The following is a 15,476-nucleotide window of genomic DNA, read 5'->3' as shown; positions in this document are numbered from 1 at the left end:
GGCCCTCAATTAGAGAATTTTGCATTTCACGTCTTGCAGAAGCACTTGATTTCGTACTCCGAGATTTAGGGCTCGGTACACTCAAATACTCCGACAGATTCGGGAAAATATGAGGAACAACACCCGGTTTCAAACGCGATCTTGATAATTTCTGAAATTCGTGCTTGTTTCGGCGGGTGCTGTTTGTATCACAGGTGTCTACCATGAAGTCATCAGGAGAGAAATGCTTCGCACACACCCTGGAGTACATTGTTACTATCCAATTTTTGCGTGGAATCGCTCTAATCCATTTCTGGCGTAAATGTTGCTCTTGTGGAAAAACATACATGCGTTCATGTAAAACTGAGCATTCCTTTACTGTAGAACTTTTTCTGGGTTTGTATCCAGTGCGGCAATTTGGCACACAGCAGGTATATCCCATTCGTCAATCGTAGTGTCAGCATCAGATAAATTCAAGTCTAATATAATTAGTTCCAGCAATTTATGGTGATAAAATGGAAATTAGATGATATAGGCGTGTAAGCATATGAGCCTGTAAGCCTATAGACCTGTATTATGCCTATTGCCTATAGGCATGTAAGCCTACATGCCTGCAAGCCTACAGGCCAGTAAGCCTATAGGGCCAAAGCCTTGCACGCTGCTCAGTCGCCCACTCGCCCAGCCTATAGGTCTGTCTATATACTGTGTAGCACCAGTGGCTATACGTCAAGACAAAAAAAAACACGAGTACAAATCAGCCAGTCACTACCACTACTACTGAACGACCCGACTAGTTCTTACCGGTACTTCTCGCGCGTGACAAACTTAACGAGCTGAGTAGCCAATACTGTTACCGCTCCAACGTTTAAACTATCAAAACTTATCCTCAGTTCACTTCAGTAAGATCTACGGTCAGTCCATCCCGTGCATCAATAGTAACGACGCAATTAGCGATGAACGCAAACCCGCAATTACAATAGACACTTACGTGACCTTTGACACGAACCAATCAGGTTGCAGCAGGATGTAAACAAAGAACAAGCCCGGGCAAGCTTACTATGAGCTCTTATGGAAAAAGGTTGAAAAATGAAGGTTTTAAGCAAGATTACGTTGAATTGGGGATGACTGGCCTTAATGAATAGTAATAGCGTAGAGCTAGTATGTGGTTGCAGCTTTTAATCTAGGATGAACATGAATGGTGGCAAGTACGCACCAGCGTGCTGTGTCCAAATGCACGGGTTTTTGACAACTTTTCTGATTAAGCGACGATTGTTGTATACTATACTATAGGATTGTGGTAATGCACATTTTGACGATTTCATAGGCTCCAGGTCTCGAGCAAAATTTTCAAGCATATCTCATGTTCAGAAATATATATACTATAAAATATAGCTGCTGCCACACATCACAATTTTTGTGTATTGATTATGAAACTTGAAAGCTATGGAGATTCTATCGAATTTATGGATTTGAGTGGAACAGCATCTTCTTCTAACACCGCGGAGAAAGCTACGAAGTATTTCATGGAGCGCTATGCACACGATTTAGGGATAAAGATTGAGGAGACAATCCACTCTTTTTAGAAGCAATATTCTAGTGAACTGCCAATGTTATAGCAACTTGCGGAAAAGTGAGATAACACACTCAATGGAAATACACGTTCTCGGAAAATCCATTATTGATTCGTCTTGCACTTGTAAGACAGGGTAAGTAAGGAAAAAGACATTTTTTCAGAGACTCCTTCAATAGATATTTTAACCATGATTTATTTTCATATTAGGTTCTGATATATGCTCTCATGCATATGCATTGATTAAGACAATCCAGCACCTGAAGCTAAAAGGACTACATTGTGATTTGCATCAGCATCAGTGAGCTCCATCGTGATTGACAAGCAATCTCTCCACCGTACTCGCAACCGATCAACTCCTGCCTCAAGGTAGATTTTGGTGTATCTGGTGTCTTCAGTTTTATAACATTCCATCAAACACAAATAATCCTAGAACATTTGCATCTGGAGAATTGTTCATTCAACAAATTGGGCATCTAAATGAGCTTCAATAATGCTCACCACTGGAATATCTAGACATGCACTGTTGGTACAGACTGACCATGGCACCGCGCAATTACGATCCGTAGCATGCTATTAGGCATTACGATATTGACAATGGAACTGAATTTGCACAATTGCCGAATATGTTGCGTCATTCATTTTTAATTTTCAATCTTGAATTAGAGTATGCAATTAGTCCATATATATTTGGTTAGTTGTGATACACAATGCTGCATAGTATGACACCAGACAAAATTTTATACTCCTTGATTCTTCCGATCAGCTGTTCAATATGAATACGTTCTCTCGCCATCTTTCTTGTTGTGGAACAGTCTGGCTCAGGCATTTGACGGTGTGTAAATCACGTGCAGGAATATTTAAATCTAGATTCAATTTCTTGATTTCAGACTCACTGGTGAATCCCTTTTCTGCCATGATAGCATTGCCTGGCTCACCATAGCTGAACTCCATCATTTTCTTACATTTCTTGTCGAATCCACATATTTAACTAATATTTCGATCTGAAATGCTCCCTGTAAATAGTTCCTGCACGAAAGTAGGAGTACCACAATCCATCAATCCTTTCAAAGTTGTATGTGATTTATTGACAGTCAATAATCATTCTAGATTTGAGAAATCATGAATGAATGCAAATGGTGCATTTTTAAGAACCACATATCTACATGGCCAAATCGCGATTAAATGAAGCAGTTACATATGGCTGACCCAATGGTTAAATACTATGCTTACAGCAATACTATAAATTTGACGTCAGTAGGATAAGTCGGGCAATTCAGAAAGAATTTAATGTAGTCTAGCATAAAATTTCAGCTTCTCCGCATCTTTTGACATTTTGATGCTCCTCTGAGAACTGAACTTCACTAGCAATAATTGTCAGTCAATTTGTAATTTTCCTGGACGAGTTTACTGTTTCGTGCTTCTATGCTTCTTCCAGAAATTTGATTTTCTTCCGTTTTATCCATCGACTTCCTCTTTCTGCAGCTTCATAAAAGATATCCATCAAGCCTGCACAAAATATATAATATGTTTATTTTACAGAGCAATACTGCTGTGCAGGCACCTATCAAGGCGTACTCGTCCGACTCGTACAACGTATCACCGCTACCAATTTCAACTATTCGTCTCATTATTGAATATATTGTTTTCAACAATTTCAATACATTACACACCATCAAGCAACAAAACTGGAGTGGAATAAAACGAGACACACCAAGTCGATTGTGGCATCAAGTGTGACTGCATTTCAGATTGGACTCATTTTGAAACACAGAATTGTTTCATCTAGATCAGTGGTTCCCAACCTTTTTGACCTATCGCCCCCTTTTCAAGGTCAATACCGATCATCGCCCCCCAAATTTTGAGTACCGAAAATTGGGCATACAAACCTGTAATCACCGGCAGGTTGACTAAAAAAGAGGGTCAAATTTTCGGCTCGATGTCTAATTTGACACACTTTTGTAACTAAATTTCCGTGGGTTGACTAAAAATAAAAAAAATAAAAAAAAATGTCAGCCGTTTTGACGCGTCATCGCCCCCCCGAATCGCCCCCTTCGCTATTTTCGCCCCCTTTGTCCATTTTCGCCCCCCTGTCGCCCCCTTCGTCATTTTCGCCCCCCTAGACCGCCAAATCGCCCATGTTGGGAACCACTGATCTAGATTCTAGATTATGTCAGGATTCAATATTTTTGGTACAATAATAGATACCGTATGTCATTTTCTTAATAAGATGAGAATTCAGATGACTACAAGGAAGTCCACATGCCTTTATCCAGATTTTACATTCTTCCATGCATGTCATTGGCTCTGGGAAAGGTAAAAGCGCACACCAGGAAAGGTCTGGGTAGCCATCTCCATGTTACGCAGGCTATTAGCACAGTGTTTATCCGGCATTTATCCTGATAGATTCAATACACGAGCTAGAACAAAAAATGACGATTTCAGCCGGGAACAGATCATGTTGCCTAACATATATCATATTAATATGATCATTGAATATGCAGACAAGTGTCCAGTGTAACAGTAATTTGCTAGATAATGATACAGACTGTAGACTACTATATACAAATGTCGACTCCATAAATAGAACGCATATAACGCCACATAATGGATACCACACATATCCTGACTCAAAATTCCTCTAATCCATTCTATTCGCTAAGACAATCCTATAGTATACGACTAAGGATAATACAGCAATAGTTGCTTCATCCGAAAAGTTGTCAGAAATTCATTCATTTGGACATACCATGCTGATGCGTGCTTGCCATCATTCATGCTTATTGTAGGTTATAACACTGCATATACATACTAGCTCCACGTTATTACCATTCACCAAAGCCAGCTATTCCCAATTCAATGTAATTTTGCTAAAAACCTATATTTTTCAACCCTTTTCCATAAGAGCTCATAGTAAGCTTGCCCGGGCTTGTTCTTTGTTTACATCCTACTGCAACCTGATTGGTTCGTGTCAAAGGTCACGTAAGTGTCTATTAGAATTAGTAGCGGCACTGCTCAAACGCGATCGTCATCGACCTTTCGCACGAGATTTATAAGACAGTTTGCCAGTTAACTTACGATGTACGATCGTCCCTAACTTATCTAGTAGATGCCTGGCGAACAGTATATATCCCTGAATTGACAAATAACAACGCACGCAATTTGAACTGCGAGCGCAACGATATTCCTTCACCTCTACTCCTGTTTGACAAGAATGCCCTCATTCCGTCAATTGAGTACGCGGTCACGTGACTAGTTATCAATCCCGTAGTCTAGATATCCCTGATCGTATCCCACACCACATCAGCAGATCCGATGACGAGGGAAAGTTTGCGATAAAAACTTATCTTGCACATGTGCTCGATGTACGTCTATTATTCTGCGGTGTAATAAAAATATTTTCAGTCGGATATCACTGAAATTAAAAACGTTTCCCGCTTTGCCTATCACTCAATGGATCTTGACTTTCCCAGCTTGGTAAACTTGTTGTTCCTATAATTTTAATTATCATATTTCAGGGATTTGATTTGACCAGAAATCGATACCATGTAGCCGACTAAACCTACTAACTAGAATAATACTGAGTATAGCAAGCGAAATTCATACACTAAATGTGTCCCGTTACCTAAAAGGTTGGACGCCTCTGATCGATATCAAGAAAAAACTTGAGTAAAGCACAGAAGCAGGAAAAGTTAGATATTTAGACTGTACGTTCGGTAGCCTACAGCAGTGCTCGTCAACATCCAACCACAGCTGTGATAAGTTCTTTAATTTTTTTCAGCTTTAGGCAATAGTTTTTTATGTAAATTTGTTCTTTATAGACGAAAGGTACTGTTCATGTTCGTTCAATGTTCATTTGCCCTTGCCCCAGCATTCGTCATATATACGATGTAGTCCTATACTGTAAGTGCATTGGTGCAAAATAGGTGTATTTACGAGATTTCTATACCATAAGCGTAGTATGCAAATCTCGCTGTCGCATGCTTTCTGGTAATAAAATTCGCTTTCACGCCTATTCCAGTAGGTGAAAACAGTTCTAATGCACCAATCCTCATGGAGATATATCCCAGGGGTGCATTGACCTCTGTTTACACGTACGATCTCCTTTTACGATGGTGCGCGGAAAGTGAACCCACTCCGCTCCTGACATTTCCATTCGAATTGGTGTATTTGACTCGTTTTCACCCACTTGAATGGGTGTAAAATTTACATTTTGTACCATAAGTGCCTTTCTCGGATTCAGCCAGTTCACACCGTTTATATAGAACTGGCTCACGAAATTCGAAACACGTAAATGACAGTGAACTGGTAAACATTACTGGTTGATGTCAATCACTTTTTGTAAGAGAATCGGCTGAAAAATTTGAGTTTTATGATGGAACCGTCTGACAATAAATTGAATCTGCCTTTGCCTTATTCTCACGCTACGCTATAGCGGAAACCGGCGAAATACAAGATATTCGTTTACAGAGTAGTTTATCGCTGAACTATGAACTTCTTGGTCAAATTTGATTTTCTGAAAATTCATAGGGAATTATACGACGTGAAAAGGTATCTTCGCGGCGAGATCAAAGTAGCTCAAGTCCATTTTTTCAAATTTTGAGATCCAGTTTTCAAATTGATAGAAAATCAAGTTTTTGTCATTTTTTTCATACGTATCTTGGCCATGTTTATGTTTATCACATTGTTTCAAAGTTAACCATGGTCGACTGAATACCGGAACAAAATGAAAACTTTACACAAAGTGAATTTTCTCAAAATGTGTAAGATCTACATAAGCTTGTACTTTGATTCCACAGAGACGATATGCGCAATATCTAAAATGTCTTGTTTAGATAAATTCGGAGAACGACTCGCAGATGAGGTGAATAAAAGAACTCGAAAGGAATGTGAAAAATTCGCTACTGCTGCTCTGAATATCAGCAATCGCAAAGCGACAAAAATATCGTGTCAGGTGCTGCCAGAGCTTGCACGAACGGATTTTTTTGAAGGAGCGACAGGTCTCGAGGAAGTCAATTATTCCGCCACCACCACCACCAATATTACTAGAAAAAAGAGAGAGGCTCAAGTATTTGTGAAGGAAATCCACAACCAAGGGAGATATGTACTAGTGGTCGGGGCAGCTGGAAGTGGCAAGACAACTCTTGCAAAAAGATACAGCTTGCTGGCGTTGAATAATGAGACGACCCAATATTTTAAAATGGTTCATTTCATCAACATTCGGGATACCGGAACAGAAAAATGTACTCCCAAAAAGTTCTTACTAGAAGATCATCTGATAGGACAGAGCTTGAAAGGGTGCGTTGAGCATGGTTACACTTGGCTGCAATATGAAGAAAACCAGGAGTCAGTACTGTTCGTATTCGATGGTTTGGACACCGCCCCGTGGGATCTGGACGACACACACCATCCGCCAATGGGTTATAATGATGCGAAAATGCCAGTGACTATCATGTTTAATATTTTACGCGGCCATCTTTTCCCAAAATGCAGTATCTTACTCACGTCACGAGAGTACGGCGTGTCGAGATTGAAGCCCGAGCTGCGTCCTAACGCATCAATCACCATGAGAGGTCTGGTTCCGAAAGACATGAAGTCGTTGGTTGAAGACCTTGGCGGCGATAGGAGTCTAGATATTTGGAACGCGATCGAAGACAAGTCGCAGAATCTCATTGCAGCTGTGTTCAAACCCGCTGTTTCTGACATTCGTTATCATGATACATCAGTACGAAAAGAAGCCACCGAAGAGCTTTTCCGGCATTATCATACAGCTTTTGGAACGCCACATCCGCTCCAATAACCGGAGTATGCCATCAGAACGAATTACAGACATTCTTCACAAGCTGAAACGTCTCTCCTACTCTGCTCTCGAGCGGAGAAGTGTCGTGTTTAGCATAAAGGATTTGGACGATTCCGGATTGACTCCGGATGACGTGAAAGACCTTATCATAGGCAGTCCGAATCCAAGTAGCGAATTCGACCAGTTGCTAATGCCGAAGGATTTTCATTACTTTTTCTGTCATCAGGCAATACAGGTGAGTTCAACCCACTAATTTATCTGTCGCGCTCACCCAGCACCCTCTTGATTGCAAGGAGTCAGTCTTGTTTTTGGCTGGCTTCTTTGACTGGTCTTGTTTTTTACTAGCTTTCGTGTGTTGGTCAGCTAATCCGGAATCATGCTTGAATTACATGGTGACTGCTAGCATATATCTCCCTGTCGTTTAAATTTCAGTACATTAGTATTGCAACGATGCAACCAGTTTTCTAAAATATGCTGGCATTCGACGGTTATATTACCAGCTTAGACCATACCAGCAACAAATTCCGTCGGTCCGCCGACCAGCCCTTGTTATAATACGCGAAGGTGAGTATAGCTGTTCTCTCTTAGGAAGCGTTCGCCGCTCAGCATGTTTCAGAGATGGATGATCGGGATTTCGATCACGCCGTCACTAACTACCTGCGCGGTCGTTCCGGGCTAGTCGTACGTCAGTTCACCTGCGGAATATTGTTCAACGAAGAGACGAGCGAAGCGTCGGGAAAAAGATTGGAAGGTATGTCAATAGGCGTATATGCTATCAAAATGAGCCTACAAATCAGCTTTTGTAACCCCTAAGTGACGTGGATTTTGTTCGCTTCCAGAAAGCGAGAGAATAGCGAAACGAGAGAAGATCATCCTGGTTCTTGAACAAGATTTAGTTGATCACAAGGATAAACCACTCGAGTTGCTCAGTCTGCTCACATCGTTGCGAGAATGCGGAGACGACGAAAATGTCGTGACAATGGTGCGAAAGCGCCTGGATGCGATACGTCTATCAGGAATATCCATCACTCCTAGTGATATACACGCCGTTGGGAGAGTCGCGTCCCATTGCAAGAAGCTCGACATAATGCAGCTGGTCAACTGTCAATTGAACAGGAAATCTCTTGAAACTCTAGTCGAAGTGATGAAATACTCGAATGTGGAGGTTTATGGATATAATTGGCGATTCGGTGGATGTGGATATACATGTCTATCTTTATTTACAGATTACTGTGTTCGATGTGAGTTTCAATAGCAACCTACGGAAGGAAAGCATGTATTACATCCATAAAGTCTGCATTCGCGGTCAAGGTTTAAACTACTGGCAGTGTGGCTTTAGGCAACATCACATTCTAGACTTTGTCGACAAAAGTCCTGAGGTATGCAGTAGTATATCATTGAAAATTTAGAGCATTGAAAATTTATAGCGATCATGGCGTGCTACTCCATGTATGACATTGATTTGCTTCATTGTCGCAGGATGTGAACGAGGAAATCCGGATAGAATCCACCGAGGAAAGGGTAAAATTACAATTCGACGAGGATCAAGTTTTGGATTTAGAGAGCTACAACGTGAAGAATCATTATGCGAAATTGACAGAACTAGCTTCAATAACACCCCTTCCGGTGAATCATTAGCTTAGCTATTGTATCATGCTCTACTGGATCGTACAATTTTTCCATTTCAGGAGTTTTTGAGGGTGAATATCATTGATTACGGCAGAGACGATATCTCCAATACAGGAGTATCTGAAATCGAGCAATTGTGCAAGCTGCTTTCAAAGTGCGACAATATTTCAGAACTTGCGATCTCGGACTCAAAGTTGAACGGAAACGATTTGGGGCTCATCGCAAATGCTGTAAAGACTAAAATGGTATTCCTTTAACCTGTGGAATCATTCCATTTATCAATTACAACAGTTTTCAATTACAGATGGCTTCCCTGAATATATATTTGTGCCCTGACATTCTCCGAGTCGGATGGAGCGCATTAGGAAACATAGCAGCCGCATGTAAGGTCAACAATCTTTACATGACTGCATGTTCTCTAGAAGACGACAAACTCAGAGGATTGAACAGCTCTCTAAGAAAGAACAACGCCAAGGTTTTTGGGGCGATTTGTAATTCTTTTTAGACTAAACGATTCGACGAACCTTTGCAGCTTAAAAAATTGGACGTTAGCAGAAATGGTGACATGCATCCCAATTGTCTCAGTGAAATCGGTGAGATTATGGAACTGTGCGAATGCAAAGAACTTGTCGCTGGATATTGCAATTTACAGTCAATTCATCTGAAGTCTATCGAGGAACGGCTCGTGAATGTGAAGGTCGTTGTTCATTTACATTCATAAGCAAGTTAACATTGTTGGGTGTTCTGTCGTAAGCCACGATAACCATGTTAACATTAGAAATATATTGATTGACGCATTAACAATAGTAATATGAAACATGGTGTTAGACCTCGTATCATATCAAGAGAAAGCCTCCGATCATAGTTTTCAGCGCACTTTATCACTAACTATTCCTTGCGCCATCATATAAAATTACTCAAGATTAACTTCATGTCATGACGCATAGGCCGACATAGGCTATTCAATATATTCTATGTGCACACTGCACATTGCACAGTTATGCCGTGCTGCACTTTCAGTCTACATTCCTGTTATTTATTCCAACGTTGCGTATCGGCGACGCAATTTACCATGTGCACATGACTAATTCTTGAAAATTTCGCTGTTATGAACAACCCCACACGGGTCATATTCGGTCACATATAGGCCTACTGATTATGATGAATGTCCCATTGAATATCGCGTTAGTCCAAGTCTCATCTGGTAGATGGGACCTCAGACCACATTCCTGGCTAGTTGTAGGCATATATCCCCTTCTGTAGTATCAAAGCTGGATAAATTCGAGAAATATCTGATCGACCAATACCAGCAATTTGTCGTACTCAATATTCCTCACGCAGCTGGATAGAATCGACTTGAGCGGAAATGCAAATATGAACCCTGAAGGTTTTAAAATACTTGGCGAAATTGTTACGAGAACCGAGACTAAACAACTTGACATCAGCGAATGCGATCCGGGTTGGGAAGAACTGAAAAATTTTAAGGACTCTACGAGACATGCAAATAAGGTACGAATGTTTTCTACAGGTACATCGAATCATAACAAAAGCTATATGTCGTCATCATATCAACCTTTGCGGTACCGCTTTGAATTAGATCAATATTGTCATGTTGACTCGTTCATCGTCTCAGCTGGAAAAGTTGAACGTCAGCAGAAACCGAAGAATGGGCGCAGAAGGTTTGAGGCAAGTCGCCGAAATGACCGGACAATATGTTCTCAAAGACTTGTTCATACGACAGTGTGAACTGGATGCCGCAAAACTGCGATGTTTTCAAGAAGCACTTCCAATTAACTCTAAAGTGAGTTCATTCATATACGGTGATACGCTAAGTGGGGTTATGTAAATAGTGGTCACTCACCGTTACTAGTACTTCATCTGCGATGCAATGAACATATATAGGCGGTTGTAGTGACCATGTGCACTGTGCAGTGCAGTGTATCAAATTATGCGAATCGCCTAAACCGGAGATCGGCAACCTCTGGCTCGCGAGAAAAAATGTTCTGCTTTTATATTAGACCCGCGCCGTCCGTCTCTTGGTCATGACACTTCATCTTATGAAACCTCGGCAAACCATTGTTACCAAACCAAATATGAAATGAAATCATGGCCGCCAAGGCGGCGACGAGTAGCGAATTTGTATGCTCTTCCGACGCGATACTAGCTAGTGCAGCGGTTCTCAACCTTTTCGACCTCGCGGCATACACTTTGAAAATGAAAAATAGTTCGCGGCACACTAGCGGCACAGGTAAACTACCGGAAAACGTATAGCAGCACCATACAGAGGTGGTCACTGACGAAGTACTTCTATTTTTTCGGAGTACTCAAGTAGGCTTTAATCTGCTTCAAATAAGAAATTAAGTTTTCCTTTATCTCTGCGGTCATGTCGCAAATACGTCTACGAATGGTCTCATTTGACATAGGAATCGTCTTCAATTCTTCCCAAACGTTTATTCACAATTCTAGTGCAGGCCGGAAGAAGAACTGTCTCCGCTTCCGTGTGAGGTTTTGAATTATCAGATATTACCTCTGCTACCACAAAACTGCTCTGCTTAGATCTTGTTTAAACTTCGGGCTGAGAATAGTTTCACAAGATCGGTTCATGAGTCATGATAATGAAGTCTGCCCACTATCGGATTGTCGATTTAATTAACCGTCGCATCGAAGAGTCCAATCACGATCGCCACTAACAAATACGGAGGCGTGGAGGCGTATACATGGATGTTAAACTCATCTCCACGCATATCGTGTAATAGAACCTGTGAGGATAGCAATACCCCAATAGTGTTACTGGCAGTCACCCGCAGTTCAATTTATAGTTCTAACAAACCGGGATGATAAATATCAGCGTCGGGAAAATTTGTTAACTAATATAATTTGGTCAGCTTTGCTTCTCATTTTACCTGCAGTTTCGACACGCTATACCTAACAATAATCGCAATGTGAATGTCCATGTGGGCAATTCTAATTTGTAAACGTGAACATCACTTCCAAACGAGTTCATTTCTCAATGGTGGGAATGCTTTCCTGGGTGTTTGAGGTTGATATATTGGCTCGTACTCGTCCTCCGATCTGCAAAAGCAGTGTCTAACAATAAGTGGGCCTTGCTATAAGTTGGCATCTCAATAATCAAAATAAGCAAATTCGGTATGGTATAAAATGATATCGATGACGAAGATTCGGCAAGAATATGACTACGAATAGAAATAGAAAAAGGTCATCAACCTGCGTCAAGTCGCTATTCAGCCTCCGGTTCTGAGGGGAGTGACTAGTAAAAGGTGAAGACCTTCGTCCACACCTCAACATCACGGTCCAATTGCCCGAGTTTAGTTATCACCGTCATAAATTCTACTATATGTGAGCAAACTGGCGTGTCACACCCACTGACGGCGGAGGCCCCAGTTTGATTCATGGCAGTGCAGTAGAAAGTTACGAAGCGTCACAGATTTATGACATTCTCCGCTTCTGCGTTGCTGTGCTCAGAGCGTCTTTGCAATAAAAAGTCTAGATAAAGACCCAATCCATTACCTAATGTGGAAGCTAGATGCCAGGTCGTCTCGACATCCTTGTACCTGTTCACTGCTTCGCATTGTACGTCGCGTGTTTTGATCGGGTAAATTCAATAGAACCACCAGCAATGACACACTCATAAATTTGGATTTATTTACTTTTGTTATACTTCGACCTTATTTAACACATTTCCTCGCGGCACACCTGAGCAGCCCAATTGGCACACTAGTGTGCCGCGGCACACCGGTTGAGAACCGTTGATCTAGTGGCCCGTTCGCGACCCACCGCGCGGTGGATTCTAGAGTCCGTACCCCTGAGCGCCAAGATGTATTGCTCGGTTTCTCAGCCATCCAGACGTAAGTGATGTTTTACAAAAGCCTACATAACTGGTTCCTGGGATGGGACAGAGCTTGAAGATTGCTTTCATTATACAATCGTACAACATCGAATGCAGTAATACATTTATTATAACTCGAAGGCTTTTCGAGTGCCTCTTTTCAAGAGCTAGGGGCATACTAGCACTAAAGTAGGCCAGAGTTAAATGACTACGAGTGTCGGGACACCATGGTCACATTTTTACACAATAGCCACAACAACAGATTGGCGGAGAATACACTTCAAATTCAAAAAGCTGCTCCACATTTCCCTGACATCAACCATCCCGTGGAATTCGCTCATACATACTTTCAACAAATAGATTTCTTTAGAATCGCCTATCTGCCTATCCTTGTCGTAAGCAACGAACGGTCACTGCAGCTATCAAAGTAGCATGACCGTATATGTGACTTCGACGCGATGGAGAATTTCCCACGCCAGTCAACGTATAATGTATATATGCCCTGTGCCCCTGTCTACCAATCAGGTATTTTTTATCTGACAGTGTGTAAGCCCGAAAGGTTGACGACCGCTGGCCTGAAAGCACAAAACGTTATCCAGCAATCACCACACAAGCGCTACTTTTCGATCAAATACTGTAAAATATTTGTAACGAAGCAATAAATATATGTTTCGCATGGGGGTATGAGATGTTCATTGCTCAGCCCCGTTTAAATAGAGTATATTCAGTTTAATCTCACAAAGTTAATGGACATGTATTTCTTCGCTAACCGCAGATTCTTCACCTCGGTCTGGGATTATACTTTATGAAAAAAAAGCCGACAACCGTCGAGGAAATCGACATTCTGATAAAGATTATTCCTCATGTTAAAGAGAAGTTGACGCTGAATGGCTGGGATTTGACTGTGGATATGAAAAAAGCCCTCAAAGAAGCAATTGACAAAATGGCATACAGAGTGAGTTCTTATTGCACAGGTTGGGATTTTAATGACGGAATTGACTAAATGGTTTCTACAAGTCGCTAAGCGTAAATGTGATGCATAACAATGTCACGTCTAGTCACTGTTGATTTGATTTCGATTGGAATCGATGAACGTCCCAAGAAAACGCCTTCTGTCAACGTTATGGAATTGGGATGTCGCCTTCTCGGCCTTTGCGCGTATACTCGATGCTTTCTTTAGAATATGAAAAAACTTCATGGTATTTGAGAAGAGAATCTTCTTGAAATAATTAAATGTGCGAAAATGTGAGGAAAGGGGAAGAATTGTTAGGTTGAAAAAGTCACCATTGCTATCACCCATAATTATAATTCAGTGGATCTTTCAAGTGATTGCATGCTTATTCTGTTCCCAACCTTGTCACCACACCACATCAGTTCTGATTTCTGAACTGAATGGACCAGTACCGCACAGGATTTTCAGATCTAGATGCGCTAATTCGGATGATAACACGAAGGCGACTTAATATCTCCGGAAAACGACCTAATTATGATATTGGAACCATATAGGCTCGAATTCCGTATCTAGACCGTAGATTCGGACCGTCCGGCTTTTGACTAGTTGGAGTATTTCTTCCATATGAAATGCAAATTACTGCGATCTCAATGTGGTATGCGTTTGTACACCATAAATGGGATACATTATAATTGTATTACATCATTTAAGTATTCACAATTTATTTTCAGGGTTTCCAGATCGTTTTCGATCGTGGTTTAGGGGAAATTATCATTCAAAGTCAAGCCGAACTGTCTGATGCAACTTACTGATGTAACAGCGGATTAGTAAAATATACATATTGTCCATAGAATTTTCATATTAAAACCAACTCCTGATACAGAGCTCTCCGTTCTCATTGGTCATTGGCAGGCATAGGGCGATTCTGCTGTGAATGGGACTATGACTACTTTTGAAACTCGCAATTACGATTACGCTTACGTTGAAATATAATCACGATTATTTACGATCACAATTGTGTTGCTTTCTGTAACTTGAGCCTTCAACTATCGAATGTAATGTAATGTTTACATTCGATACTTCAACATATAGTCGATGACGATTGAGCGAAGACTGCATCATTAGAGAACAAAATATTGAATACTGTAAAGTCATTTGCTTGTTTCGTTAAAATACATCCTTGCGTAACGTAATCGACGGTCATTTGTTGCCCTCTTACATCTCGCTGCACAACTACGACTCATACGTAGGGCGATTTTTTTTTTGACATGTCACAAAAGCCAAAATAAGGTCAAAATTTTAGCGTTGGGTCAAAAAATGTCAAAATTGTTTACAAAGACAAAATTTTTTGCAACCTGCCTTTCATTTGTATCGTAGATTTTGCACAATCGGTGAACTTATCGTTTGACATTTTACAACTTGTAGCCTACTTTATAGGCCTGCCGTTGCAGACGGCGCATTGTCTGCTCATTGTGAATCATAAACAGTCAAATGAAACAAATATGTTGACACGGTGTTATGCTCAACGTGCCGCAATATCCTAAGTGAAGCAAGGCTGCGTGGGCATTGCATGGTTCTTACAAAAATTGAGATGTACACCATTGTCAGAATGAAGCAACACGGTGTGTCACCAGCAATGTACGCGCGCACAACTTCAGTGTTGTCAGCCAACAGCTGCTACAGTTGAACGTTCTTTCTC

The 15,476-nt window shown here is 41.1% G+C and overlaps 1 protein-coding gene and 2 long non-coding RNA genes across 4 annotated transcripts; 2 read left to right on the top strand and 1 right to left on the bottom strand.

Annotated features, from left to right (window-relative positions):
* The first annotated feature begins 966 nt into the window (after nt 1-966).
* Nucleotides 967-3,375, top strand: LOC145455964 (uncharacterized). The gene is made up of 3 exons (XR_013920468.1): nt 967-1,685; nt 1,760-1,918; nt 3,092-3,375. It is a non-coding gene; the product is annotated as an uncharacterized LOC145455964 (long non-coding RNA).
* Nucleotides 2,615-4,541, bottom strand: LOC145455965 (uncharacterized). 2 transcript variants are annotated; one of them, XR_013920470.1, is made up of 3 exons: nt 4,299-4,541; nt 3,816-3,969; nt 2,615-3,058 (listed from the first exon to the last, which is right to left on the bottom strand). It is a non-coding gene; the product is annotated as an uncharacterized LOC145455965 (long non-coding RNA). The 2 variants fall into 2 exon arrangements; XR_013920469.1 differs by lacking the exon at nt 4,299-4,541 and having other exon boundaries at nt 3,816-4,118.
* Nucleotides 4,542-7,115: 2,574 nt separating this feature from the next.
* On the top strand, nt 7,116-14,662 carry LOC145455206 (uncharacterized). Its single transcript, XM_080333158.1, has 12 exons — nt 7,116-7,584; nt 7,938-8,100; nt 8,189-8,514; nt 8,576-8,728; nt 8,829-8,975; nt 9,038-9,223; nt 9,283-9,453; nt 9,511-9,675; nt 10,320-10,487; nt 10,612-10,779; nt 13,601-13,780; nt 14,509-14,662. Exons 1-12 carry the CDS (start codon nt 7,264-7,266, stop codon nt 14,587-14,589), a joined length of 2,229 nt encoding a protein of 742 aa, XP_080189284.1. The 5' UTR covers nt 7,116-7,263; the 3' UTR covers nt 14,590-14,662.
* The last annotated feature ends 814 nt before the right edge of the window (nt 14,663-15,476 follow it).

Source organism: Botryllus schlosseri, chromosome 14, assembly GCF_051294905.1.
Source record: "Botryllus schlosseri isolate E-star chromosome 14, Bs_hap1, whole genome shotgun sequence".
NCBI classification, from domain to species: domain Eukaryota; kingdom Metazoa; phylum Chordata; class Ascidiacea; order Stolidobranchia; family Styelidae; genus Botryllus; species Botryllus schlosseri.
The sequence above is the reverse complement of the archived record's forward strand: the minus strand, read 5'-3'. Positions and strand labels throughout refer to the sequence as shown.